The 27,591-nt window shown below is 40.7% G+C and overlaps 1 protein-coding gene across 1 annotated transcript; it reads right to left on the bottom strand.

Moving 5' to 3' along the window:
* Positions 1-515: 515 nt before the first annotated feature.
* pamr1b (peptidase domain containing associated with muscle regeneration 1b) lies at positions 516-27,591 on the bottom strand. The gene is made up of 14 exons (XM_042496820.1): positions 27,165-27,591; positions 18,798-18,974; positions 17,661-17,786; positions 16,968-17,082; positions 12,623-12,840; positions 11,761-11,868; positions 8,554-8,724; positions 8,181-8,372; positions 7,065-7,946; positions 6,802-6,978; positions 5,636-5,702; positions 5,269-5,498; positions 2,427-2,785; positions 516-1,765 (listed from the first exon to the last, which is right to left on the bottom strand). Exons 1-14 carry the CDS (start codon positions 27,316-27,318, stop codon positions 1,193-1,195), a joined length of 3,549 nt encoding a protein of 1,182 aa, XP_042352754.1. The 5' UTR covers positions 27,319-27,591; the 3' UTR covers positions 516-1,192.

The following is a 27,591-nucleotide window of genomic DNA, read 5'->3' as shown; positions in this document are numbered from 1 at the left end:
GCTTTCTTTGCTGCCTGCAGTGAAAAAGAAATGTAAAGATTAATGCAGCGTTAAGACTTTACTCGTCACATTTAAAGCACTTCAAGGGCCATGCACATCTTCAAATGCTCAGCCAGGGTTCCTGTGAAGTGACCAGGCTTTCAGAGTCAAGGTCTCTCACTTTGGGAGCTTCTGTCATAATTAATCCATAATCCAACTGTTTTTTTGGATTTAGCTGTTTTTGTACCTCTAATTGCCTGATTTTATTTGTCCCATTGACATAGTTTGTAATACTCAAATGTTTTAACCTTAATTTGCTCATATATAGCTTATTTTAATTCTTATTTTTAAATCCTCCCCCTAAGACGATCCAGTAAAAATGTATTCTTTATTGCCCCCCTTTGGAAGCCAATATAAGTTGCAGCTCCTCTATCTATGTGGACTCACTTCTGAATAATGGAAGAAGGTCAGAATGGAAGTAATTGATTTAATTTGAGCATAGACATGGGAATTGATCTGTAAATAACATGCTCCGTTTATGGTTGTGAAAATGGTGCTGCTATGACCTGGATTCATTTGCCTCACAGCGCAGGTCCTGTGTGCTTTTTAGAGCAAAAATAAGGTGTTTCTGTTCACATCATCTCAATGTAATGACAGTAATCAGTCAGTAAAATACATCCGTTCACGCGTACATACTGGGTTTTTACACTTTCATGAAAAATAACCACACTTTATCGCAGCTTTACCACACCGACATTTTTCTTTAATTAAAACACCATCATTTTTCTGTCTTTCCATACACTATGTACATCTCTTGCGTCATATGAATTGATAGAATATCTCAGTACATTACAACATATATACATACCAATGAGTACAATATAAACCATCATCAGCCAGAGGCGTGAAATGGTTTACTGGTCATTTTCAAGTCTATAACCTCAGGCTGAGGGACCTGAACGCTGAAGTCATCTGATAAAAGGTTGATGCCCAGCACATCTAATGCGTTAGCACCCCCTTCAGTTGGAGCACTGTGTTGTCCAGTGTTTCCTGTGCTTCTGCAGTGAGTAAGAAAATGCCCTTGTGCAAGAAAAAAAAAGATAAGAGAGAATGAATTGACTGAAAAACAGAAAAATATAAGGGAAAGGACTGTAAGATATGATAAATATTTTAGAAGCATTGAGGGATCAAGGTGAGTCAGACAGTAGCATTTTTATTTCATATTGCTCTCTATCCAGTCTTTGAAGTTGGCTACACGTGTGTAGACTGTGTAGAGGTCAGGATCACACTCCCCTTGGTCATAGCCAAAGCTCACCAGTCCCAGGAGTCTCCACAGCCCTTTGCTGTCCCCGTGCACCTGAGCAGAGGGCTTCTGGTTATTGCTGGCTTGTTTCTCAGAGAGAGCGGGGAGGACAAGGATTCCCCCCATGTCAGAGGGACATATGTTGGAGGGTTCATAGTCAGGCTTCTGGCTGGCACAGAGCATATTATCTGTGACACTGACTGGCACGCCATTGCGTGCATACTGCTGCTCGCAGGGAACTACATCAGCAAGGTGAACAAGCCCAACTCTTGCTCTCTCATCGGGACCTAAATTTGAATCTGGCAAGGGAGACCATCCTGTCACCAGCCCTTGCCCAGAAGGCACCTCTTCTCCCTCGCTGTCTGAGAGGCAGAGGGGCAGGACCTTCTCCCCAATCCTTGCTTTGTCCAGCAACTTGACCACAGCCATGTCGGAGTCGAGAATATGGGGGTCATAGTTTGGATGAACAACAACAGAGGCCACCTAAAGGAGAAAGAGATGGACTTGCTGTGAAAGTTTGGTTAAAAATGATCATTAAACAGCGTTCTCACGCACTTTCATGGAGAAAATTTCAAAACTTTTCCATGACTTATCAAGGACCTATTATAAAATTTCCATGTTGGAAAAGCACATGCTTGACTGCGTCTTTGGCACTTGCTGGCCTGGCTACAGAACTTTCCATACACACATGCATACACACACACACATACACAGGACAGTCTCGCTGCCCATAACAAAAGCTACCACACTACGTCACATACACGTGAAACCTGTCTTAAAGGGGAAGGCAAGGCAATAGAACCATGCAAGTTTCTCATTTGTATCGAGCAGCAGAAAAGCTGTTTGATCTGCCCTGTTGATGCTGAAATGAGGTCTATCATGCAGTCCTAGGTTGACACGTATGAGAACTATGCTGTGTCAGGAGCTAACTTTGCCGTTACGTCGCATTACATGGAAAGTTGTTCCCGGAAGATTGCTGTAACAATTACCTTTGTTACACACAAAATTCCAAAACTTTCAATGATTTTTACTAATTCCATGACTTTTCCAGGTCTTAAAAAGAGACTGTGAAATTCAGTGACTTTTCCAGGTGTTCCATTACTATGGAAACCCTGATTCAAAGACAAGTTCTCTGATAGCTTACCCTCAGGTGCTGAAGAACTTTACTTTCCCTGTGGTCGTCACGATATTGCTTCCCTACCACCACCTTGATCTTGGCTGCGTCCAGAGGAAACACCTTCCCCAGGTCTGTCACACAGTGGGCTGCCACCACCACCCTCTTTTGGTTCACCAGAGCCCCACTGCACACTAGTTGCCAGTCAGAAGCCTCATTGTGGCTGCCAGTTCCTGCTCCAAAGTCCCCCTTCGGGAACCCTGCCTGGCTGTCTGCCTTGGTCACCTTGGTCTCCATTCCGTTGGTGGAGCGGCGGTAGATGGCTGCCAGCCAAGGCCAGTGAGCCTCTGCTGGCCTCTCTGGGTCAAAGGTTGGATGCTTCCCACACACTGCCAAAGAGGAGGTGACAGGATGAGAGGACAGACGGGGGAAGACCACAAGGGAAGGGAAAAGGAATACAGGAAAAAATTAGACTTCCATTGAGACTGTGTCAACACTGACTGCTATGGGACTATGTGTGATTTGTCTTTGTTGTCTGAGAGCTTTTTTTCTTTTTAAACTTGAAGTTAAACTCATTGTCTTAAAGAGTGTCTGCCAAAATGTAAACCAGTGGCATACATAGAGCAACATATAAAATAAAAAAAAACACACAATCTTATAAAATGTGAGAGACTCACTAACTCATGACAGAAAGATAATCTCTGCATAGTCCTTTAACATAGATGGATGTTTTACTTACTCTCTACAGTATGTTCATAGAATGCACTGTGGGTAGAAGAAACATTATTATTAAACTAGTCACAAATAAACAGACTTTAAATAGACTTTAGGCCTAGGTTTTCAGACTTGCAAGCTGATTTTGCTACATTGTTCCACAATATCATGATCAGCAACCTACAAAAAATGAATCTACCTCCAGTGCTGACATTGTTGTATTTCTGCAGACCTCTTTTATTAAAGTTAAACAAATCTCACAGACCCAAACACTTTTCTGGGTTGGTGTAAAGGTTGGCTGTCCATGAAGAGAAGCCAGATTTGTGATTGCTACAAATAGTGATTAAAATGTCTCAGCCAGTGTGTTTTTTCGTCCACTCTGCACTGAGAAGATAGTCTCTCACAGTTAAAACAAGGAAAATAATTGAAATGTGTTTTTAAGTCTGGAGGTGGACGGTTCCAAGTGGACCACTCTGTGTTGAAGACATCAGGGTTACCATCCGTATCATGGTATCAGAATTCTTCTTAGCAGCAATATTATATTAATGGTAAAGTACAGTGTGAACAGTTCTACACTGCAACAAAGAATCTTCTGTATATGTATGTTTTTAAATGACATGTTGATACTGCTGCTGCTGAAGGAAGTGGTGACTGCTGAGTATGTAGATTGTCCATTTAATTACAGCCTGGAAGACGACTTTTTTAATCAAAGCTGCTGATCTTTTAAGCTCCCACTGCATATATAACAAAAACTCAGTGGCAAATGTCAGCTATTAGCTTTTCATCTTACTTAGCAGCTGAGGGAGGTAATGCTGAGTAGTAAGGAAAGGACTACAGCTGAAGATGAGATGGGTTAAAAATGCTGATAATGTATTATTCAGTGTCCAAGTGACCACATCACATTTTTGTAGCCAATGTAAATCACTGTATTACAGGTTTTTCTCAATTGTTTCCACACTCTTGTAGTCCAGACACAATCACCACAGTCCTATATCTCATGTTTCAATCCCCTGAGTCAATTCTGCAACAACAAAAGCACAATCCCTGCTTTACAGTCAGATTACAGTTCAAAACCACTTTTTTCCCCTCAAAACACTACACTCAATTCTCTACAGTTGGCACAATCTTCTTCAATAAAATCATTTCCAAATGCTGAACTTAAATTTCTTTCTCTCTACTCTGACTCCTCACACACATGTTGCACAATTGTTCAATTAGCAATCAGTGCTTTAGCAGAACAGTAAAAGGGCCACTGGCAAGCTCCTTTGTTTTGGAGCAATGGATGACAGCATGGACGCAAGGAGCATAGCAAGAGGACAGAGTACAAGGAGGAAGAAAAAGAGAGAGAGCAAGGAAAGCCATAATCTCTGATTAGATTCAGGCACCTTTGGTTCACAATGTGCTCTACCATGGTCTAACATAGTCTATAAGTGCAATTTCTATTCATGTTTAGATCTTTTGCAAGCTATGGAAGATGCATGTGCACATATAGCTGTACACGCTTTTCAGAGATGGATTTGGCTTGCTAGGTAATACCTCCCCCTCTGCTTGGTCAGGGAGAACATTGCTTTTGATGTTCATGAGGTGCTCTGGTCAGTTCAAAACAACAGACAGGAGGCAGCTTTTTTGAAAAAAAAAAAAAAAACCAACAAAAAAACCCAAAACATAATACAGTATTTTTTTCTATTATTTGTTCCATATATTAAACACTTTAAACATCCAATGTTGTGTTTGTCAAGATGTGACAAAAGATTTAACATACCTTTTGTAGATTTTACAGTATATTTGTGTGTTTGTATATTTATACCTAATAAGTATAACACTTAACATGCAAAAGCCATAATTCTCCTGATAAGGTGTTTTCCATTCATAATAGTGTTTTACACTATGAAGATCAGTGTTCAACTCGTTCTTAGAAACATGTATTCATATAAAATTGTTGTAAAGGCCTAGTTAATTTTGCAGATTAGTGGAATTTTGTCTTTGTGTACTTGGTTTTGGATCTGTGTATAGAGTTCTAAAATTATGAAGTATACTTCAGGAAACGTCTATAAACAATTGAGAAAAGCTGTAAAATGCGTGTAAGTGTGTTTGTTCTGCAACACTGTGGTGGTGATTTTCAGTTCTCAGACAACTAGTGGTCCTCTGCTGCCCTCACCTGGTGAACAGGACACATGACGCCCGCTCCATTTCCCCGTCTTCAAGCAAGTGCGACGAGAACTGCCCGAGTGATGATAGAAGGGAGAGGCACACTCATACTCTATATGTGAGTAAAGGTGGTGGAAGCCCTGGGGCAGCTGGGAAAGCACTGGGGGGCCTTTAGTGGGGCCGTCAAACTGGAGCAGTCGGCCCCACCCAGAAGAGTAAAGCTTGTGCACAGGTGTCTTTCTGAGGGAAGAAGCAGAGGCCAAGGTTACGACATACCACTTATGCTGAATAAATGCTTTTGGATGTGAATGCAGAGCATACTAATACATAATACTCATCTACCTAAAATATGTAACACAATGCACTGGTAAACATACCTGGATGGTGCTTGAGGTGGAAGAACTCTTTGTCTAACCAGCTCTGACACTTTGGGCTCACGACATGCTGCAAATTAATGAACACATATTAATGAACACACTGAATACACACACCAACAACTCATTAATACATCAGCTGTGATCTGAATGGAGTTACAGTAACTAGAACAGTGGCTGATTTTTAAACTGACAGGAGTGCCTTGTCCTTATTGGCGCCAATGTCTTTTATGGCATAATTCGTGGGGGTTTAGAAGTTGCAAATAATGGCTACAACAGTGGTTATGGGAAAAGTAAGATATTTTGGTAAATACACTTTGTTGATTTTTTTGGCAAGGGTTAAATGAGAAGACCAGTACTAGGCAAGGCTAATCCACTGCTGGCTGTAGTTTGGTTGGGTACTGCTTGTCAAGTAGCATTCACATTCATTCAGGACCAGGTTTCCTAGCAGAACATTGCATTGTAACAAGATGTTCTATGTTATTCACTTCACCTGCCAGTGTTTTTAATGTAGTAGCTGATCAGTATACAACAGACAGACATAAGCGTTCTATCAATATCCTGTGTAAAATCTGAGCAAGAATGAGAAAAAAATCCTAAAATATCACACTATTCAACCAGGTTAAAAAAAATCATTCAGCTGTCGTGTCCTCCAACAGCATAGCTTGCTTTGTCTTTTATTCCTAGCTCTTTAATTCATGAGAAAAGTTGAGCCACAGACAATTTGACTTACCCTTGGCAATGAGCTGCAGAGCAGCCTGACCAAAATCCATTAAGAACTAATTAACATTTAAAACTCCAGACTTGATGGATTATTGCACTTCAAGAACCCTTTACCCAGTAGCATTAAACATTAGCGTTTATTTAGCATTTAAGAATCCTTTACTGACTAGCCTTTATATCTACAGGTTTGATGGTCTGGTATAAAGTGAGACATTGGTGACACCTTACTAATTACTTACTGATTTTTTAATTAAACAGTGACCCAGCAGTGCTGAATATATATTTGTACTTTAAAACCCTTTAGTTGGTATATCATGCCAAAAGGTAGTAACTATTTATCAATGCAGTAACCATCAGACAAAATGCTTTATGTACATGCTTACAGAAATGTCATAAGTAATTAAACAGAAAGTAAAAACAGACAGTGACCGAACAGATGAAAGTACCTCTGACACAGAGCGGTTGTTTGCCACTCCAGGTACCATTTGGCTGGCAGGTACGTCTGGCATCGCCAGTGATTGCGTAAGAGTGGTTACAGAAGAACTCCACTGTTTCAGGCTCCACCCCAGGCATCTGCTGGTAGTAGCCATGGTAAAGGCGAGGCAGAGGTGGGCAGCTTTTCTCTACGGGAGGGGAGCTGTCATTAGGTGAGGGAACGACAAGAGGATGATACTCATTTTTAGATATTTTTTTCCAAAGAATATCTTACCACTGTAGCTTTGATTGATTTCTTTCTCCTTTTCTTCTTCTCTCTCCTCCCTCTCCCTTTCCAACTCCTCCTTTGTTTTCTCAGTAGCATCCTTCTCTGTCCTCTCCTCTTTAATTGTTGAATTTTCCCTTGGTTTCCCACTTTCCTCACCTCCCGCCCTGTACATGGTGTACTGTGTAATGTTGACTCTAGTGGGAAGGATTTTCCTCCCTGCCTCTGGAGAACCTATAGTGTTATTTTCTTTCTTTGTTTCCTTTGTATCACGTAAAACTGTGTTGTTCTTTGTCATTTCCAGTTCAAATATCTCCACTGTGTTTTCACCCTCAGATATGACCGTCCTCATCTTGGTATCATTAGGGCCGACTTTGTCCGGATCTCTTTTTCCGTTCACCTGCTCCTCTTTTCTTTCCTTCTCTTCTTGTCCTTTGTCTTTTATCACAACAATTTTTGTGATATCTGTCTTTTCAGTCTCCAAGTTCGAGTCCAGACTGCTTTCTTTTTTCTCAGGCGGCTTTCCTACTTCAGGTTCTTTCTTTTCAACTGTATTCAGGCTGTTGTCCGGACCTTCACTGTCCACTTTATCTATGCTGCCTCCAGTGGGTTTCTCTGACCAAGTAGTTCTTTCCTCTTGCTCTCCTTCATTTTTACCCTCAGACACGGTTTTCTCTGGAATGGTACTGGTGTATTTATCTTCTTTGTCAACTAATGTTGTATTCTCGTGCCCAGTGTTGATATCTCGTCCTCCAACAGTTTCGTTTTCTCCAGCTGTGTTCTCTTGACCTTTCTCTGTAGTTTGGCTGATATCTTTGTCACTCTCTGTTTCTTTGCCTTTTTCTGTCTCTTTCGCCTTGTCTTTTTCTGCTTCAGTGAGAGTGTTATTCACTGTGGATACAGAACATAAAGAGAGATCATTACTGAATCGTCAGTTAGCAGCTGATTGCAAATCTTTTTGTTCAGAGTTGGCGCGTCATGCTGAATGGCTCTGGGCACTGACTCATTTTCTGATCCATTAAAGGCTGACCTTGTAAAAATAAAGTAAAAGGAGCTGCATGCAATATTTGCACTGACTCATCCATCTTAACTCTAATCCCCATTATTAGAGACACTCTGTCTGACCTTGGGTGCAAACAGGAGGAGTCCCACTCCAGGTGTTGTTAGGGAGGCAGGTTCTCTGGGAACTTCCACTGAGTTCATAGGGCTGGTGGCACAGGTATTGTAGAGCAATGAGGACATCATTGGGTCCATAAACCAAGAAGTGGTCCCCATGTCTTGGCTTGGGTGGTAAAGTACAGACACTTTCCACTGAAACTGTAGACAGGAAATTAAAATCAGGCTGTTAGAAGCTGCAAATTGTCCTTTTTCCACAATCTGCAACACCTCTGGGGCAGTATGTATGGCAACCAAATCCAAGCAAATGACACACATATGACTTACCAGATTCCAAATTTGTACAGTTCACTAGAAAAAACAATGCACATCATTATCTTACCACACTTTGGGGCAGGCGCACTCCAGGTGCCGTCACTCAGGCAGATGGCAGTGCGAGACCCCCGCAGCTCAAAGCCAGGGTCACAACGGTAAGTGATGCGTGCCCCCGAATGATGAAACAAACCCTCTGTGGATCCATGGCTGGGCACTGGAGGCCTGCGACATCCTACCACTGCATGGAAATACAGGCACATTGCTTTCATAAACACGTTTCTCAAATGAAAGCCCGGATCGTCCAAATAAAGATGTATAGGGGATTTAGGAGGCATCTCTAGCATTCCTCCAACATCAATTTATTGCACCTCTCTGCTGTAAAAGACCACACAAATAGACCATCAGTGAGTTCATTGCCTTCTGGTGTTTGCAGGTCAAACAGGTAGCCTGCAAACAACAGTCTCAAGTCTCAGACTCATTACTCTTCATTTACAAAAGTTCAGAGCTTTAAAAGCATTGTTTGCTACCTTAGAGGCTCATTAATGAGTAATTTTACCCGTCTTGGTAAAGTTCACAGCTAGACATTCACACATGGCTTGTAAATAAGGAAGAAATAGATGCAATAAAATAGCCTTAGTGAAACTGTTTAATTTTCCAGTGTTGTAAAAGTGGATTTTATGAAGTGGGGTATAAGATTGGTAATGTGATGGTTGATTACTGTGTGTAATTCTCTTAAGTGACAACCTAGTGCAAAATAAAATCATCAGTGTGTTAAATGGAGAAATTATGTAATTCCTCTAGCATTGTGATATGCAATTTCTTTGTGAATATAGTATCTTTTTCTATCTTAAAGGCAAACTGCAAATGTGCACAGAAATGCTGTGGTACAAGACTGCACCACCCACAAATTAGTTCACAAAAACCCAAACACACATGTTAACACTGAGGTTATACAGCACTCTATGTGAGATGATCCCTCAGGAGGTTTGCTGTGTTGTTGATTTTTAGTTGGGTCCGATCCATGAAATGCACTGTCTGCGGTTTTATGGCTCCAACCCAAGAAACCCTCCCTATAATCTGGGTGGTTTTGCCTTGTGGCATTTTCAGTCTCAAGTCCTGTTGGGGATGGAGAATGCTCTTGACCAAGCAAAAGTGGAAAAGTAAACTGTAGATGACCTTTTTTTTTTTTTTTTTAAGTAGAAACATCCTTGGGTGATTTGGGCATCGTTGTATTATGCTTAAATATTCCATCTTCCATGGCAGATTTCGTCTACAGAGATAATCAGATGAGTAACTGGGTTGGAATGCAAACACACTTTGCATAATGATACATACTGTAAGTAAATCATCATTCCTTTCCTTAAAGCTTTGGAAACTATGTTGAACACTGCACTCCAAAACAGATTAGACTCGAAAAGATTAAACTGTGCCAGAGAGAGAAAGGAAAATAAATTATTTCCTATCCTGAGTTTCTACGATAATGTGTCGAGACTCTCTCATACAGACTGAGTTTTAGCTCAGGCTTACAACAGATGACAGGTTGATTATTGGAGACATAAAATATGGCTGATGTCAGGTTCATACTTAAAATTCTCCATCTGACTCCGGGCAGAAATGTAGACTACATTTCCTCCACAAAATGTCAGACATTAGCGTTATTCCACCTCTCCTCTAATAAAATTAACAGCTGAGGATTCCTCATGGGAATACAGATGAATGCACAGTGTGTGGAATGAAACTCCTGCCTTTTTTTTTTTTTTTTTTACAGGTTTCTCCTCCAATGGAAAAGCTGGCTCGTGTCATAGAGGTAGAATTGTTTCACCATTCCTTTTTTATGGACTCGTTTTTTAAGCCCTGAAAATGACACCATAAGAAAAAAGTAAGTGGGGTTAAGGAAGTCTGTTTTTGCAGGATCTTAAGAGAGGTGCACTGGATATAAAACACAAATAAGGGTCCAGACACCCATAAATAAAAAGGCTTTGTAGGTCAACCACACCCTGATTGAGCAGTACCCCACATGACTGAGTGAAGCTCTGCCACTATGTTGTGAATAACCATAAATGCCTGTACAGATTGTGGAAACAGACAACTTTCCTCCCCTATGGTTTCCAGGTGGTATTATTGTTGGCCTTGCTGTCACAAAAACTGTCAGATTGCTTTCCTTTTTCCTAAAAGCCAATAATTACAACTGTTTCCACAGCGACTTCGGTTGTTCAACTGTCTGCCATTTCCGCTACTCAGGATAGTAATTGCACAGAACTTACACTGATATTCTTTGGTAAGTGGGAATAGCTACCAATAACTATCAGGGAAAACAAAAGCATTAGCGTCTTCCTGTTTTGGTTGTGACACACTTTGTAAATCAAGCCTTTATTTTCCCAGAAGATTGTAGCTGGTGGCAGACAGAATTGCACAGTGAGAGCGAGGCTTACGGGGAATCGATCTACTCACTGATATAGTCTATAGCTATTATATTGTCTTTACTTCATTATGATAAGTTAAAATAAAAAAAGCATATATTTCCAATTCAAAGGTCCAGTGTGTAGGATAGGGGGATATATTGGCAGAAATGCAATATAATATTTATAACTATGTTTTCATTTGCTTATAATGTTGTGTTTTCATTACCTTAAAATGAGCTGTTTAAGCCTACACATGGAGTGGGTCCTCTTTCACAGATTGCACCATGCTGTTCTACAGTTGCCTTGAATGGACAAACCAAACAATTTCTTTGCAACTCACTTTATCTATGTGTCCACATCGGCATGTTGGTCCAGTGCTGCTTGACTTTATGTAAACATATTTGTTAAATTGTCTTTTGGATTTCCAGCCCAACTGTTGAACTGCTGACTGACCAAAACTAGCACTTGCACGGCCGGGGGAGGCAGCTGGCCTGAACCTAGTCCAAACCACAGACCTCTCCCATGTGACAGTGAATCACTGCCTGCCTCTGGGCAGCAACAACAGGAAAAAGAAAAAAAAAAAAAGTCTATTCTTGATAATTTCTTTGTAACTAGGTGTGTCTAATGAAAATGACTTAAATAATTCTAAGATTTTGTAAGCATCAATACAGTAAGATACATGTCTTTCAGATGCCTGGAGAGATGGAAAATTCAAGTCATGCCTACAGTATGAGACTGGCTTATTCTTTCCTCTGATTACAACCTGCAGGCATTTTTATTTCCCTGCTTCCATTTGCTCACAAACCATGAAATATTCACATTTTTTCAAGTGTGATCTTAGTACAGAGGCTTCAGATATATTTAAGACTCACCATTTTCACACCTCTTGCCTGTGTAGCCAGCTAGACAGGCACAGTGGTAAGTGTAAGAGCTGTCCAGGATACAAGTCCCATCATGCAGGCAAGGAGAGGAGCTGCAAGCTATAAAAATACAAGTGAGTGATATTAGGGTATAGGAATACATTTTGTATTTAATAGCAGTATAATCATACAATGTATGAACCAAAGGGAATGGCTGTCAACATCAAGCTACATCAAGGGATTCATATTCAAAGCGGATACCATTTAAATGTCATCTTTACTTTCCATTTCTAAATGTGTGTAGGCATTTCTACACAGAAAGTCTCTGTTTACTTTTACTAGATCTGGCATAGCTGCTTGTAACTTATGAGCGTGCGTGTGTGTGTGTATGTGTGTGTGTTTGTGTGTTTGAGTTTCAGACCTTGAGAATGAGGACATTTCTGGAACATGTCTGACATTTTGGTCAGTCCTCCCTTTCTCAACAGGCCGTTAGCAGTCTCAAAACCCTGACGAAGGCTTTTGCCGAAACGTGCAGGTGTCAGTCATGCACTGTTAAAGACTTTTTATTACACACTTGGAGTGTGACTGCGTTGGAAACTTTTTTCTTGTTTGCATTTATTGTGGCCTATTTCTCTAAAGAGCCCCTTTGTTCATTGAGGCTGACTTCATACACTTTTTTTTTTATTTATTGTCCGCAAAGCAAAGGACACATTATTGTTGGATGATGTTATTGGATTAGGACTCGGGTGTAAGGTTTAAATTACCATTTGGCTGGGAATGCGTTATGTCAAAAATGGTCCTATGGAATTAAATTATAATTAGAACATAAACATAAATAACATTGTTGTTGTTAAATGACTGATATTTGACCTACCTGAGCTCTCCTGGAAAGTAGCAAAGAATCCATCAAAATTTTTGTAACCATCAGACACAAAGAGAATGTGCAGACTGTTGCCGGAGCTTTGAATCGGGGCAGGTCTGTTGTTCCCACAGTGTCGAGCGATAACACGGGAGTTAATGCTGTCACCATCACGGACCTCCACAAAGTCATAACGACAAGTATGGTGAAACTCCAGACTCAGCATCATGAATCTGTTAGCAAGAAGATAAGTATAAAAAGTACTAGAATTACTTAAACGTGGTTGTATGCTTCTATGAGTCAGTCAGGTTGCACTTACAGTTTCATTGTCATCATTTATGCTATTTAAAGCCTCGGAAAACACATGCACAAGTCATGACAACATTAGAATGAGACAGACAAGGTCACAGTGACCTTGATATCTGACGTATGACTACCAAAAATCTGTACAAATCACTTTCGAATCCAAAAGGACTTTTGTGCCAAATTTGAAAAAATTTGCTCACGATGCTCCTGAGATATAGCGCTCACAAGAATGGGACAAACAGACAACCTGGAAATATAATGACTCCAGCCAAGTGTATTGCCACTCAGAGTCATAAAAACACTAAGCAGCAAGGGACAAATGAACTCTACGTTATTAAACTGTTTTTGTGCATACTTTCCTGATATAATTTGACAAACTCAACTATCCATTAATGGACATTATTTTTCTATTACTTGACAGCGACTCATGGACACGTTTATGGATATGATGGTGACATAAAGCAAACTATGTTTTCATATAAGTTTCTATTGTGTTTTTGCGATACTTGTGTTACCCTGGATTCTGAGAGCACCTGTGTTTCCTGGCAGTGCCACACAAGCTGGCATCATGGAACTAACGCTTAAAATCTTCAGCCAGCAAACAACTAATGAACAGTAATCAAAGATACTGAATACATTAACAGCTGCTGAAGGTGATTTACTCCACTATTACATGGCTTACTGCTCATAATGGTGTGTGAAATGAGTCTCATTTAAACCAGGTAGCACAACAGTTAAAGATTTTGATTTATGTTTTTTGCTGTTGTTTTTGTTGGTTTAAATATACCAAAGATTATAGGATATTGAGTTGCAGTAAAAGTTAAAGGGAAGGAGGAACTTGAGATCATGACTAAAGCATGTATATACAGGTAAAACCACGTAAATACTGCAGGTACCATTTTTTAAAAACTATTCAACTATTATATAAGCAACAATTAAGTTTTTGAGATAAAGCACAGTAGTTTGTCACTTGAGGGAAACAATTAAACAGTGAGCACACCAAGAAACCAGAAACAGATGCCTATCAGTGGCTCTGTAGCTTTGGCAGACAGCTTTAAAGATGTCTTTAGAATTTTTTCACCTTTACATTTAATAGTTTGTTTATCTTAACACTCATTAAGTGCCTATTTAACGGTTTCAAGTGCCCATGTAAATGTCATTATTTATGTATTTGCAATAAGTACTGCTGAAAAACAGCAATACCCATCCTATTCTAATTTAGTACCTTGTTACTTCAGATAAGCAGCTGTTAATGTCTATAAAGTATCTCCCTGAACCCTGAACAAACACGCTGATTGCACATTATTTCCAAAACAAGTACTGCAACTGGTGATTACGGGCACGAACGTTCTAGGTAATGTGTTCATGTTTCCAAAACATTCTTTGTGTGCTTAAACACAGTCAGGACAACCACAAGGAGTGGCTTTAGGGCATGATTAAATGTGAATTTAACTGAATGTAAAAGGTGTTAGGAGAAATTTACATAGACTTTTAATTCATGAGCTGTTTGATTCAGTGGCAGTCAGAGTGTGACATTGAGAGGACTGCCAGTTGGATTAGGAAAAACACAAAGGAGTCTCCTTTCCCCTTCTCTGTGATATCACATGTAATCTCCTTGGCCTACCATTGGAACGGATGTGAATGACTGATGAACTTTATACAATGCACTGGCTTGCTACCAAATCCGCTAATTTTACCCTTTATCACAGACCCTTGGGTCAGGGAAGCTTAGACTAATAAGATATACAGTAATGCTAAATGTTAGCCTGCAGCAGCTCCCAACAATTAATGCCAGTTGTAATTCAGTGAATATGCTTCCTGTAATGTGAGTGTACTGCGAGGCATGGTAGTTGAAGAAATTGAGTAAAAGCATGCCAGTGATCCCCCAGTCACTCAGGTACAGAACATACAACTTTCCATTAGTCAATCTTTGATCACAGCAGCTCTTTTTCATTTGGGGTTTCATTGGATTTATGTCACAACAGACATGAGAATATGACATAATATGACATTAATTATCTCTATATTGATGTTGTTGTTAAATGTAGCACAAAGCTTTATAGCTGAAAAATTCTTTAAATGCCTATTATGCACACAACACACCATTTTCAAATGCATGGTGCGCTCAGCTTAAATTAACTGTATGGAGCTTTTGTTCTGCCAAAATCCTGCACAAATAACTCACCTATAAAATGCTGTATATGTAATGGAGAAAATGACAGAAATAGAAAGTTATCACAGGACTGAAAAGTAATAACTTAACTCCTCAAAAAAAGAGGGTGTTGTGGTTTCCAAACTTTGCTGTAGACTTGCCATCCGTCCATGACATACATCTTGCAGAAATATCTGAACTGAATGGAAATTTGGATTAAGCAGGCCAGCCATTAATAAGAATTACAGATGGACAATGAAGATCCTAAAAACCAAAGCTTTAATGCCAGATAAAACTGGGGCAATTTTAATTTTATTTGAACAAAGTTTAATAATATTCTTACATTTCAAACAGGCACATATTTGTTTGTAAGCTACAGGCATTATATCCACATCAACTATCATTTTCTAACTTGTTAGCTATGCAACCTAATGAACTTCTTGATGGTTTTCTAGAGATTCTTTGGTTGAAAGTCATCCCAAAGAAAACAGTTGACAGCAAAGTATGTGGATTATTCAGAATAACTAGGGCACTGTAAGACACAGCTGTTGAATCGTTTCATGCAATTTTTGGCATAACTGAAGTCATAGAAATGTGTGTCTGTTTGTTAGTCAACTCAGTCCAGACTGAAATATCTCAGCAACTACAGGATTGCCATGAAAGTTTGTGTGCACATTTCTGGTCCCCAACTTTAATTTGTCCATAACTTTGGTTTTGGATTGAATATCTGACATCTAATGACATTCCCATCAGCCATCAACTGTGTGTTGTGTTTAGTGGCACTGTCCTCCTCCAAAATACAATCACACAGGGTTTTTACAAGCAGAAATTACAACCAAGATTTATGTTATTTTTTGGGTCAGTGACCTCTAGTTGCCATTGTAATTATTAAGAAAGCAAATGTGGAAGTCAGGCAAGTTGTATAAAAAGCAGGAAAGTTCGCTTAGGGTGGGATGGAGGTGAGGTGCATGGGTCAAACCAGCACAGAGCTTTAACCCAGGAGATTAGTGTTTGTGTCTCATGTGAAACCAAAAGTTAATATACAGTTATTTTAACAACGAAATGTAGTTTGTCGCATGAAATATGTCAGATGGGTGATTTCACATGAAAAGTGACAAGTTGGAAGAAGGAGAAGTCATGGTCTCAAATGATGTCACACAATTGGGGTACAGCACATATGCAGTAAAATTTGGTCTGCAGTTTCAGGGCAATCAACCAACAAGGCCGGGCAACTGCAGACCAGATTTCACTGCGTATGTGCTGTACCCCAATTGTGTGACATCATTTGAGACCGTGACTTCTCCTCTTTCCTTCCTCCTTGCTATACCTAACCACGTACTTTTAGCGCATCTGTGACTGTTTCACAATGTTACCTACATGTTTAAAACTGTGACTGTTAACAGTCATACAAGCTATTCTGCTGTCCAACTGTACGTGCACAAATTTAGGAAACTTTTCTGGTTGGTATTCAAAAGTATGAATATACGAATTGTGAGGACACATGGGATGTAGAACTTCTTGGTGTACCGCTAATGTCAGCATGCTAAGACATTAAACTATCACTGTGAACGTGGTACCCATTATACCTGCTAAACATCAGCATGTTAGCATTGCCATTGTGAGCACATTAGCTGTGAGCAAGTTAGCAGAAAGTATAGTGCTGTTAGCATGGCCTCTTAGTAATGTTTGAAATTGTAACAGATGGAGAAGACAATCGTACTTGTGGTTTTTCCCACCATGCTTTGTGATAGTGTGTGCTTGGGAATAAATTACAAGTGAATATTATCACTAACATCCCTGATGTGTGCTAACTGATGTCACCTCGAAAATTTCCTCTGATGGCCCGTGCACGTAAATGAGTATCAGTAAACAACTACAGAAGCAGAAGGTTTATGGTCTCACCTGAGTTCTATAGTAAAAGGATGGTCCACCTGGATGGTCCACTCACACCGAGCATTGTTGGGGTAGCTCTCCAGCACCAAGTGGCCCTGTCGTTTACGGATCACTCCCCCACACTCTGAAAAACACATGGGAAAGAACTCTGTTTTGGAAAGTTGGTGCTCTTTAAATTTCGGTGACTGTTAATTAGAGCTTAATTATTGTTTTGAGGGTCTGCATTCAGCCGCTTTGGTTGCCATTCAAACCAAAAGCAATTACATTTTAGTTTCAAAAGCCACTGGAAAAGCCCAACGTTGTGCTCAACTACATAAAGAAGCATAAACACAGTGCGTACAGGGGCAACAAGGCATTCAGCAGCCGTTCCAGGTTCTGCTTTTAATTAAATGTATGTTTGTTGTGCCCCTTGGCAGAATATTTGCATATCCAGAAAGCTGTAGTCAGTGTCCAAATGTTACATATTAAATTGTTTTATGGGCTTCCTGATTGTTGACTCCAACTTGTCATTCAGCTCCTCATAGAAAACCTCCTGGGCATATGGCAGCCTTCCAAGCTGGCATAGTTGTCCCAGATGAGGATAAATCAGTGGGGAGGGAAAGAACTCACAGTACATGGTAATTATTTCACTTAATGAATAAAAAAAATCATTTATAATAAAGCCATTTAGGATTCGCTAATTGGGAAAATGAAGAAACTTACTCATGCAATCTCCACCAGACCAGCCAGGCCGGCACTCAGTGCAGTATTTGCCAGTAATGAAGAAGTCATCTCTGGGGCCCCATGTCCCATTGTTGCAGCGCTTACAATTCTCAAATATACTACAACCTGAAGGAAAGACAGCCAAAAACAAAATGACAGTAAAGTAATTAAAGAGCCGGCTGACAGACCAAAATACAAAGAATACATACAAAAGTTTTTTAGAAGAGCTGTTACCATTTGTTATAATTGGGAACACTTTTGTCACCCACCTTCATCTTTAAATCAACTCTGCTAAACTCATTAAGCTCATCTTTCACTTCAACAAAATACACAAATGTATTGGTGCTTCCTGAAACAGAAATGTGGAGAAAACCCCCTCAAGTGGCTCTCTGAGGAGGATGGATTTCCACTTAAGAGACGGCTCTATCCACGGGGGGTGAAGAGAAACATCTGACCTCAGTACAGGTATACATTTTTACAAAAAAAGAAAAGTGCTATGGATGTAAACAGGGTTGGCACATTTTTGTGTTTAACAGTAAAACGTGATGTACAGGTACCCATTAAATTCCAAACAGCTGTTTTTTCCCCATAAAGGAAAATTTACGTACATTCAAGCTGTGAAGAAAACAGGACATACTTCCACAGGAAGACTGCATACAAGTGATTATATACAGTACACACCTGTATTTCTCAAACAGACATTGATACGAATGTCTGAGTATAAAAAAAAACACATTTTACAGTCATTTCGTTCACAAATCAAAGTTTCATTCACTCCCACACTCATTCAAGAAGATCCTGCCAGGCCATCAAGACAAGTGTTGATGTGAAGTTGGCTTGTAAGAGAATTAGATCAGAAACAAAAGCTTTCAGGCATTCTGTCATGCTGTTTGTTTGCTACAGTGCAAACAGCTGTGCAGCTGATAGACATTTGTGGGTCTTGCACAAACTACACTGTAGATATAAGAGAAAAAAACTGTTTCAAGGATGGAGATTTGTGAGCGGAATAGAGTCAGCAAATGGGGATTTTATTTAAGAGAATGCCTACTTTTTTTACTCTGTTCAAGGTAATGAATTTTGCAATATCTTATAAAAGTGAAGCACTCAGTAAAACATGAATATTTGCAGAGGTTCTACCTGGATGGATGATGCAGGGGTCACACTCATTGATGGCATTGCGACAGCAGGGCACCGCGTAACCCACAGGGGTCCCCTGTAGGGGGCATTTACAGCGGATCACATCATACTCGCAGCAGCCTCTGCACATAACGTTCCACTCTGGGCCCGGGCAGTGGTTGTACAAATACCTGTAATCTAAAGAAGACAATACGTCAAGATCAGTGACTCTGCAAAATCACTCCAACAAGCAAGCAGGAAACATTATGTAAGAATGAGTACAGGCATAGAGAGGAGGATGAGTCAAACATCGAGATAATATGACAAGTGTGATGATTGGCCTTGTTGGTAAATGTGAGCAGACATATTATGGTCAGCAGAAGCCTGAGCAGCAGTGGAAGGATTCTGGCAAGTTCAGTGTTTATGTGATCTGCTGCTCAGCACTGGCTCTCTGGTTATTTCCACCGCCACATGGCTGCAAGCTACTTTTTAGACGACCGCAAGTCTTTCAGAAGTTTACCTCCTCTGTGTGTTCTCATACATTACATCAGACAACATGCCACAATGGTAAAGTCACTGTTACGGAAAACAGGATCAAATTATTAATTGGAAAATGCCTCTTCTTTGTAAAGTTTTTACCCAATAAATGCAATGTTTAATTGGACTGGAAACCAGTGATTCAAGGACCTTTGAGCCTGAGCGGTTATAATTATGTAACAGTAGATTTAAAAGCTGAAAGAGACAAGTGGAAATTCTCTTGTGGCAGATGTGGACGGAGAACTAACAGAAGCTGCACTTTAAACTTGGCACAGTGTTAGCACAGCGTTTTCTACGTACCCTCCTCCCAGCCCTGCAATCATAATTACTTCAATGCCCTCAACTCTCCAACCATTTATTCCTCCTGACACTCCCCCACCTAAAAACACACAGACACACTGGCACACTGGTTTTATTTGTATGCCGTAGTTGCACACTAGGCCTATTTGTTGTTTATATGAGTTTTGTGAAACCAAGAATCTAAGACAGACACACAAAAGCAACAACCAGAAGCGATTAATCTCTTAGTGGCTGTTTGCAGACGGTCAACTAGAGAGGAGAAGCACAGATGTCTTGGAATGCCAAGAGTGGTCCCTGCTGCCCTTCCACATTAATGATATCATAAATTGTATCTCAGTCCAGCTACAATCTGGCCTTCTCCTCAACTATTCCTCCTAGCAGACACAGTGAGGTATGACAAACCCAGTCACATAAATCCAACAGAAAGTAGGTTTTGCAATGCCACTAGCTCAACTTTAATGCGAGTTTCTTTTAAGGACAGAGTCTGGGTGTTGTAAAGATTTTGTGATGTTTTATGATTCCTGTCAGTACTGAGGGTCATTTATTGTTTTGATAACTTGGGCTCAGCTGGAACTGTGTATTGACCTTAAAGCATGTTCAGTAAGCCAGTTATAACATGGGTCCACTCTCTTTGTGTAATGGCGTGCGATAGATCTCAGCATTATGATTTAATGTTCCTCAAACAATTTAGGACCATGAAGCCCGAACGCATCAGTCCATTTCACAACGCCCATGCTGTCTCACATGCTGCCAGTTTTCTTGTGGTAAAAATTAATGTAAACTTACAACCCCTGAGCTTTGTATTCTTAATCAAAGCTGACGTTCTTGCATTGTCTTGTTTTGTTTAGCTCGGTTTGCCTCCCTGAGACAAAAAAGGAGAAGCTCATAGTTTCTGTTGAAATTGTCATTTTTGTGGATTTCTTTTGACCAAGTGTGAGAACCACAAACATTCATGGCATCGGCATGGCCTGTGTGCTTAGAGATGTCTGCTGAGACAAGAAGAGGACACTGTGCAAAGGGTGGGACTGTGCGCCATACTATGAGTCAAGTGCAAATATATGTTATGAGAAATGGTGAAGCACAACCCAACTGCCAGAAAAATTTTGGCATTGTATGTTTCTGCAAACCATGGATATGTGATATTTCACGTTATTTTGTAGCAGATACATTAAAACTTTATGTTTCAAAAGCACTGAGGTAAACGTGTGACTTAGTTAAGGCACAGAAATCACCTGTTTATGGTTAGGAATGCTTTGGCTTAAAGTACCTGTATTTTTGGCAGGGCACAATCCCTGCTGGAAAAGCAATGTCTCAGTAAAAAAAAAGAAAAAAGAAAAGCTTTCCATGCCACTGTCCCGGCAGGAAATGCCGCAATGTCTCAGTAAAAATCAGCAGCTTTTCATTGCACTATCCCTGCTGGAAAAACAGCAATAGGTCACTTCAAAACCTCCACATTTGGCGCCTAAAAAGCTACTCGAAAAACACAATGACTTGCTAAATCACAAATTGATTGTGTTGCTTGTTGGTCTCAAACAGTGGTCTGCAGTTTGGCAAGCCTCGGTAACACAGCATCCACCATACCCTCGACCTCCTGATGACAGTCAGCTCATACACAACGTCACCTCTGAAACATTGATATGATTCATATATAACATGTAAACATAATGTATCTGTGATTTGCAGAAATGTACCACGCCCAATTTTCTTCTGGTGATATGTTTTCTTTTTGTTTTGTTTTTTTACCAAAGTCATACTTAAAACTGTTAGACTTCTCAATATAATTCAGTACAATCAATTTAAAAGACATAAAAAAGTCTACATGCTTTCATTAGAGTACCATTTTACTATCATACTCAATATAACACAGTCAGACTCACGACGGGCAGTTAAAAATTAGATCAAAACAATACTGCAGATCTAGAGATAATGTGTTTTTCTATGAATTCCTCTTCCTTATCAAAACCTGGCACTAACATTATCCACAATGCAACTTGACCACTAGCAGTTTAGTCAGCGATTTGGGTGTGTTATGATTGTAGTGGTTCGAGCCGCTAGCCTCAAGCAGAGATGAGAAAGGCGCTGCCGAGGTCTAGCAAACTCACTTTTTCCCAACTCCACAGCACCTTCATTTTCAAGTTAAAAATGAATGTCATCCCTTGAGGCAAGATTTTGAGCAGCTTCTTCTGGAGCCACAAAAGACTAAATACTTTTTTCACAAGCTGCTAATTGCTTGATAACAGTAGCCTGACTTTGCTCAGTGGAGTCCAGGAGTCCATCCAAACTTTGCTCTGCTTTTACTCACATACATTAAAAATGGAAGTTGGAAGCAACAACCTTTCAAACAACTATGCCTGTTGTTATGACTGCCAATATGAACCAAATTACATAAGTCGGAGGCTGGGAATTGTCAAACAAAACAGAATGGACTTAAGCTGTTGTTGACTGTGTCACTGGCCAATTTTACTATCAAGTCTTTGAAACAGAACCACTGCTGTGCTGGATGAAAACAGTGTTTGAAAAGTGTGATGTCCGACATATGGGGATTGAAAGGGGCTGACCCCATCTCCTCTCCTTATCTTGTCTGCTTGCTTTCTGAGGTTTGTAAAGGACACTGGCCGGAGAGTCAAAGCTGATTTATAGGACATAAACTTGAAAGGGTCAGAAGACTTTATGAGCCAGCCTGGTATTGTCATTACATGGATTGCTGCTGTGTGTCTTTTCCTCAGATAGAGAAATGACATCCTGTGGTTGTTACTGCCCTCAGTGCACTTATAGACACCCTGATTTACAGCAGAAGAGAATAGATCTTTATTTGTTAACTGGGGTTGGAAATTCATCTTCTGCTTCACTTCAAACAGTGACATGAAAACGCATGCATTAATGATAGGATTAGATTCCCACATGCTTTTTTCTTAACGCTTCTTGAGGTAAATAAACACAGGCAGCAATGTTTTCAGTGTTTATTCACTGTGAACAGATTTAGTTAGTTGACCCGCAGCTCTGTTGATAAGGCTGTTATGTTTTCCTCTGAAGCATGACTGTGTGGTTTCTCCCCCAGTGCTGGACGCATACTGGACGCATGCTGGAATGCATCTTTATTTCTCTGGAAGGCTATCCCCTCTCTTTAATAGGTGTTTACTGATTTACAGCAAGATCATTTTTACATAACTGTGCCTTGGCTCGCGCCCCAGCAATTTGAATTTATCCATTTCAGCGATAAGCTTACTGCCTTGTAAAAACACATCTGCAAGGCTTCCAGGTCAACACCTGCAGGTAACTACAAACTGGACAGTAACAATTTCATGTGGGTTTTTACAACACTTCTGAACAGGTGTGGAAGCGAACGTGTGCAAAAGTAAGTCTACAAGCGCCTAGGCGTTTGTGCAAAAGTAAGTCTACAAGAGACTAGGCGTTTGTGGAAGAGTAAATGCATGAGCTGTAAGCAAGCAATATTATTTATTTTGCAGTTGATTTTGGACACAATGTATGTCTTGCAAAGGTGTGAAAGGTGAATTTAACCATTTATCATTATGTTGCCCAGACCTGTAATTTAACCCAAGATTGTTGTGATGCTGCGTGCCCCTGGATAATGTGTATTTAATCACAAACTGGAAGTGCTGACAGCTGTCAAATAGGTAACGTAACAAGGAAGAAATTCATGTGATAACGAAGCCGAGCACTATTTCCATGCAGCCTGTATGATATTTATGTGTTATGGTATATGCATGGTGTCTCAATATTTCTCAAGGGCACATACTGTACAATAAGTATTGTCTGTGTGTGTGAGAAGACATTGGCACCAAGCTATAGAAATATAATTTAATAAAAGATCACAAAGGGTTTTTTTTCCCCCTCAGTCTTGCAGCTAAGCGTGCAGATTTTTGTGTGGGTTGTTTGGCTTTTCTGGTCTTATATAAGTGGTGTCTGCTTTTTTCCATACCAGATGTTGAGCTCCATGCTAACATGCTAACATGCATGTTGAGAAGCCATAGAAATGAAAACAGCATGAACACGGGCATCATAACAGACGTCCTGTCTCCTGGTGGAGACTTCTGTGTGTCACAAAGCACTCCCACCTAATCAGAAGCTCTACAGCAAACATTTCTCAGCTGCACAGCTTTGATGTGGATCTAGAGACTGACATCATTATTACTGGGGGCAGGAGATGTGGTCACGGAGATTCAAGGGAGTCCTGTAACCCTGCGCCTTACTGCCCTGCTTGCCCACTAACCTGTGGAGAGCCACGACAAGTCCGACTTCCGCCTAAAGCTTACTGTAAAATTCCAACGTTATTGTTCAGTTTTGAATCATTCTTCTTACCTTAAAAATGTATTTTGTCAAAATATACAGCTCATAGATATATAACTGTTCCACAACCCCTGGAGAACCAGCACCACTGATAAATGGACACACTCAAAATGTGCTGCAGGTGCTGTATCTGACCTTACAATGACTCATAAGCCTGCATCAGCTGTGAAACTGTGCCGTCATTTTCTGGAAGCAGCTTCCTCTGTACTAGGCTAAATAAAACCCAAGGTCAGTGATTGCTGCAATTTTGCATCAGCATTGACTTTTTGACATTTACAGCCAAGAGCTGCCTCCAGAGTCTCGCATAACTTGGACTGAGCACTGATTTGATATATATTGATATTATGTTATAAGAAATGTAACTGGACACACTGCTTTCTGTGGCATTTAAACCAGCTATTGTCTAGTTTGTCTTTTTCTTGTTAGTTTCTCAGAAACTGGATCTTGTCAGTCTCGTCTTGCTACACACTGCTATCATAGCTAAGCTATTTTTTTTTAAACGCCAAACAAAGCTTAAGAAAGGCCCAGTGAGAACTTTAAGATGAGTTCAACATGCACAGTGCTGTGGTGGTGTTAGCTATGCTGGTGCACTTCTATTCTGCAGGTTTGACTAACTTATGTAGCAGATCAAAATTTGGTTAATAGACGTATTTGCTTTCTTGCCGAGAGAAAGATGAGAAGACTGATACCACACAAAGCGGCCGATGGTAGCTTTATACCATCAAAAGTTCATAAACTTAGATTAGCATAAAAACCTGGCTTTTAGGTGCAAATCTGAAGTGAAAAAAAATGAAATGTTGCGTTTTTACCGGGATTATATGCTGAACTATTTCTTGTCTGGACACAGCCACTTCCACTTCCTGTTGAGACCTCAGGGAGTTAGACTGCTCTTGACCAAGAAATAGTCCAGCAGAACCACACAAACATGTTATTTTGTGAGCTTTAGAGTTGGTGGCAGGCAGATTTGATTACCTTTACACAGAGCCAGGCTAGATGTTGCCCCCTGTTTCCAGTTGTTCTACTTAGCTAAGGTAACCAGCAGTAGTTTTACATTAAGGCTAATAGACAGACTTCAGTCAATCTTCTCATTTAAGTCTGATCAGCAAATCAAAGTCATATTTTCCAAATGCTGAACTATTCCTTTACCCAAATTACAAGAAACATATTTCATCACTTACTCCTTGTGGCATCTAGCAAAGCAGAGTGTCAGTTTTATTTGACCATTATTTGACTGCTTTGCATTATCATTGCCACAGCTACATTAAGTCATACTTGTTCACTGCCACAATTAAGTGGTAGCTTACTAGAAAAAAGTTCCCTGTGAAGACAATGACAGCCTTAAGTATATATCTGGTGAATAAATAGTTTCCTCCTGACAAAATGGTGCTTATTTCATGCTGATGTATCATGGAAAAACAGTTGTTTTTACAGCAGCTGTGAGTGCACGTGCTGTGCATGTATGCGCAAGTATATAATTCCTTTTGTCTACTGCCCACAGCAGCTGTCTGGTATTTTGAGGTTGGAGTGATTTTGCTATCGTGGAACGGGGAAACTCCCATAGGAGCTCTGTGGGCATTATGTATCTGTATGTAGCCCGATCCAAAGTGCTAATCCCAGTGGTCATCCTGTAGATTTGCTTGAAATAAACTTCCCCCTGCTAGGAAACCACACACCCAATGAAATATCCTTTCCTCTATTACCCACTTTGGTAAAATCATATGAACACACACCAATATGTAGGTCATACAGAAGTCTGAGATGTGCACATTTGTTTTCAGCATTTAGCGACTAAACTTGGGCTGAACTCCTGAGTCTGATATCACACACTATTTTTTCCAAACGCTCAACCAGAGGACATGTTTTTCTTCTTGTAACTATATTCTGTGCCAAGATTTCGCTTTCTCCAAAGAAATATCCTTTTCAGGAATGCAAGCCTTGGTCTTTGTTTCTTACAGCACACTATCCAGTAGCCCTGACAACGTTAGTTACATAGACTATAAGGAGAGTGTGTCAGAGGCACAGGACATCTCAGGATTCAGGTGGGTGGAGGATCCTAAACAGGAAGCCTTACATGGATCAGAAGTGCCTCAGTAGGGACACCAAAGCACACACAAAAACACAGAAACAAACACACACACACGCGCGCGCACGCACGCACGCACGCACGCACGCACGCACGCACGCACGCACACACACACACACACACACAGAGTTGTAAACAGACATGTCCACACAGTCAGGATCGGCATGTAAACACCTCTGCTCTGCTCTAAGAAAAGGAAACTATTTGCGATTGCTCAACAGAAAACATCTATCATCAGCTGATAATGCACGATTATGAAACAAGCCGTGCCGAGAGTGACTCAGCTCTCAACAACATAAGTTGGCAAATCTGCCAGAGTGCATGCTCTTAGTCACTGCAGCTTAACACAGCTGTGTTCTGCCCAGCCCTTTGCCACATTCACCAACATTACAAATTGAAAGTATTATTTAACTGCCTGGTAACCGTGCCAAGGGAATCATACAGAGGGCAGCAGTTTGGTTAGGAGTCTTGGAGACAGTGTATGTGATACACATTACCATCATGATTGACTCAAATGTGACTCATGTCTTCCTGCAGCAGTTGAACTGGTCACCCGGGGTAAACAGGCAGAGGCGATCACAATCTCGGGGAGAATACACTTAGGCATTTAAAGAAGAGCTCACACACAAAAGCGAATGAATGCCAAGATTCAACACTCCTATTAGGACTGCAGCCGCCTCACTTTACCTCAAGGAATGTGTGGCCACATCCAGCTGTTGGTTCTTTTATTTAAGAGCAGAAAAACAAATCTCACTTTCATTTCACACAGAGAAACAACAACAATGAGTAGAATGGGGTGTGGATATCACAGAACCCCTTTTAATGGGACAATAAACAAACCACCACAGGACAAATCCCTCACTCTGTATTTCAGAAGTTGTAAAGTCAAGATTGCACAAACTTTGTAAGTGCTGTTTTTCTTCGCACCCTCTGTAAAAAGCTGGATTTTACATCACTGTCTCTCTGTGGATCTTCTTTTACAAGCCTTGCTGAGCGCTGTTGTGCTTTTAGAGGATAGAATGGAAGACGGGATGGAGAGAGTTGCTGATGCCGGCTTTTTCAGAACAAAGAACATAAACCAAGAGGCTGTGCCAAACACATAGACAGTGCGAGGGAGAGAAAGAAGAGCGGCGAAGGCAAAGTGTTTGCCAGACTCTTACCGTAGGGCCAGGATGTCCCTAGGGGTAAAGAGATGAAGAAGAAGATGAAGAGGAACCAGCCCTCCCTCCAAGAGATAAAGGTGCGGGTCCACAGGGTCGTGTGGGTGCCCCCATGGGTTTGCCCCAGCTGCAGTCCCGGTCCCGCAGACAGCATGCTGCAGTCTGGAACTCTGTTTACTTTCTGAACTCAGCTGACATCACCTTCTCTTGGCCCTTCAGTCCTTCCCTCCCCCTCCCTCCATTTCTCTTTCTCTCTCTCTTTCCTTCTCTCTTAGTTTCTCTCTCTCACTTCTCTCTGGCTTCAGGTTACAGCCCAGCCTCGCAAGGAGTTCCACTTGCAGTGGTCTCCCAAAACCTCCCCTCTCTCCACTCAGAGGACGACGTCACTGCTCTTGAATGAATGCAGGCTCCACCGTCTTGTGCTTAA

The sequence above is a fragment of the Plectropomus leopardus genome, chromosome 11 (genome assembly GCF_008729295.1).
Source record: "Plectropomus leopardus isolate mb chromosome 11, YSFRI_Pleo_2.0, whole genome shotgun sequence".
NCBI classification, from domain to species: Eukaryota; Metazoa; Chordata; class Actinopteri; order Perciformes; family Serranidae; genus Plectropomus; species Plectropomus leopardus.
The sequence above is the reverse complement of the archived record's forward strand: the minus strand, read 5'-3'. Positions and strand labels throughout refer to the sequence as shown.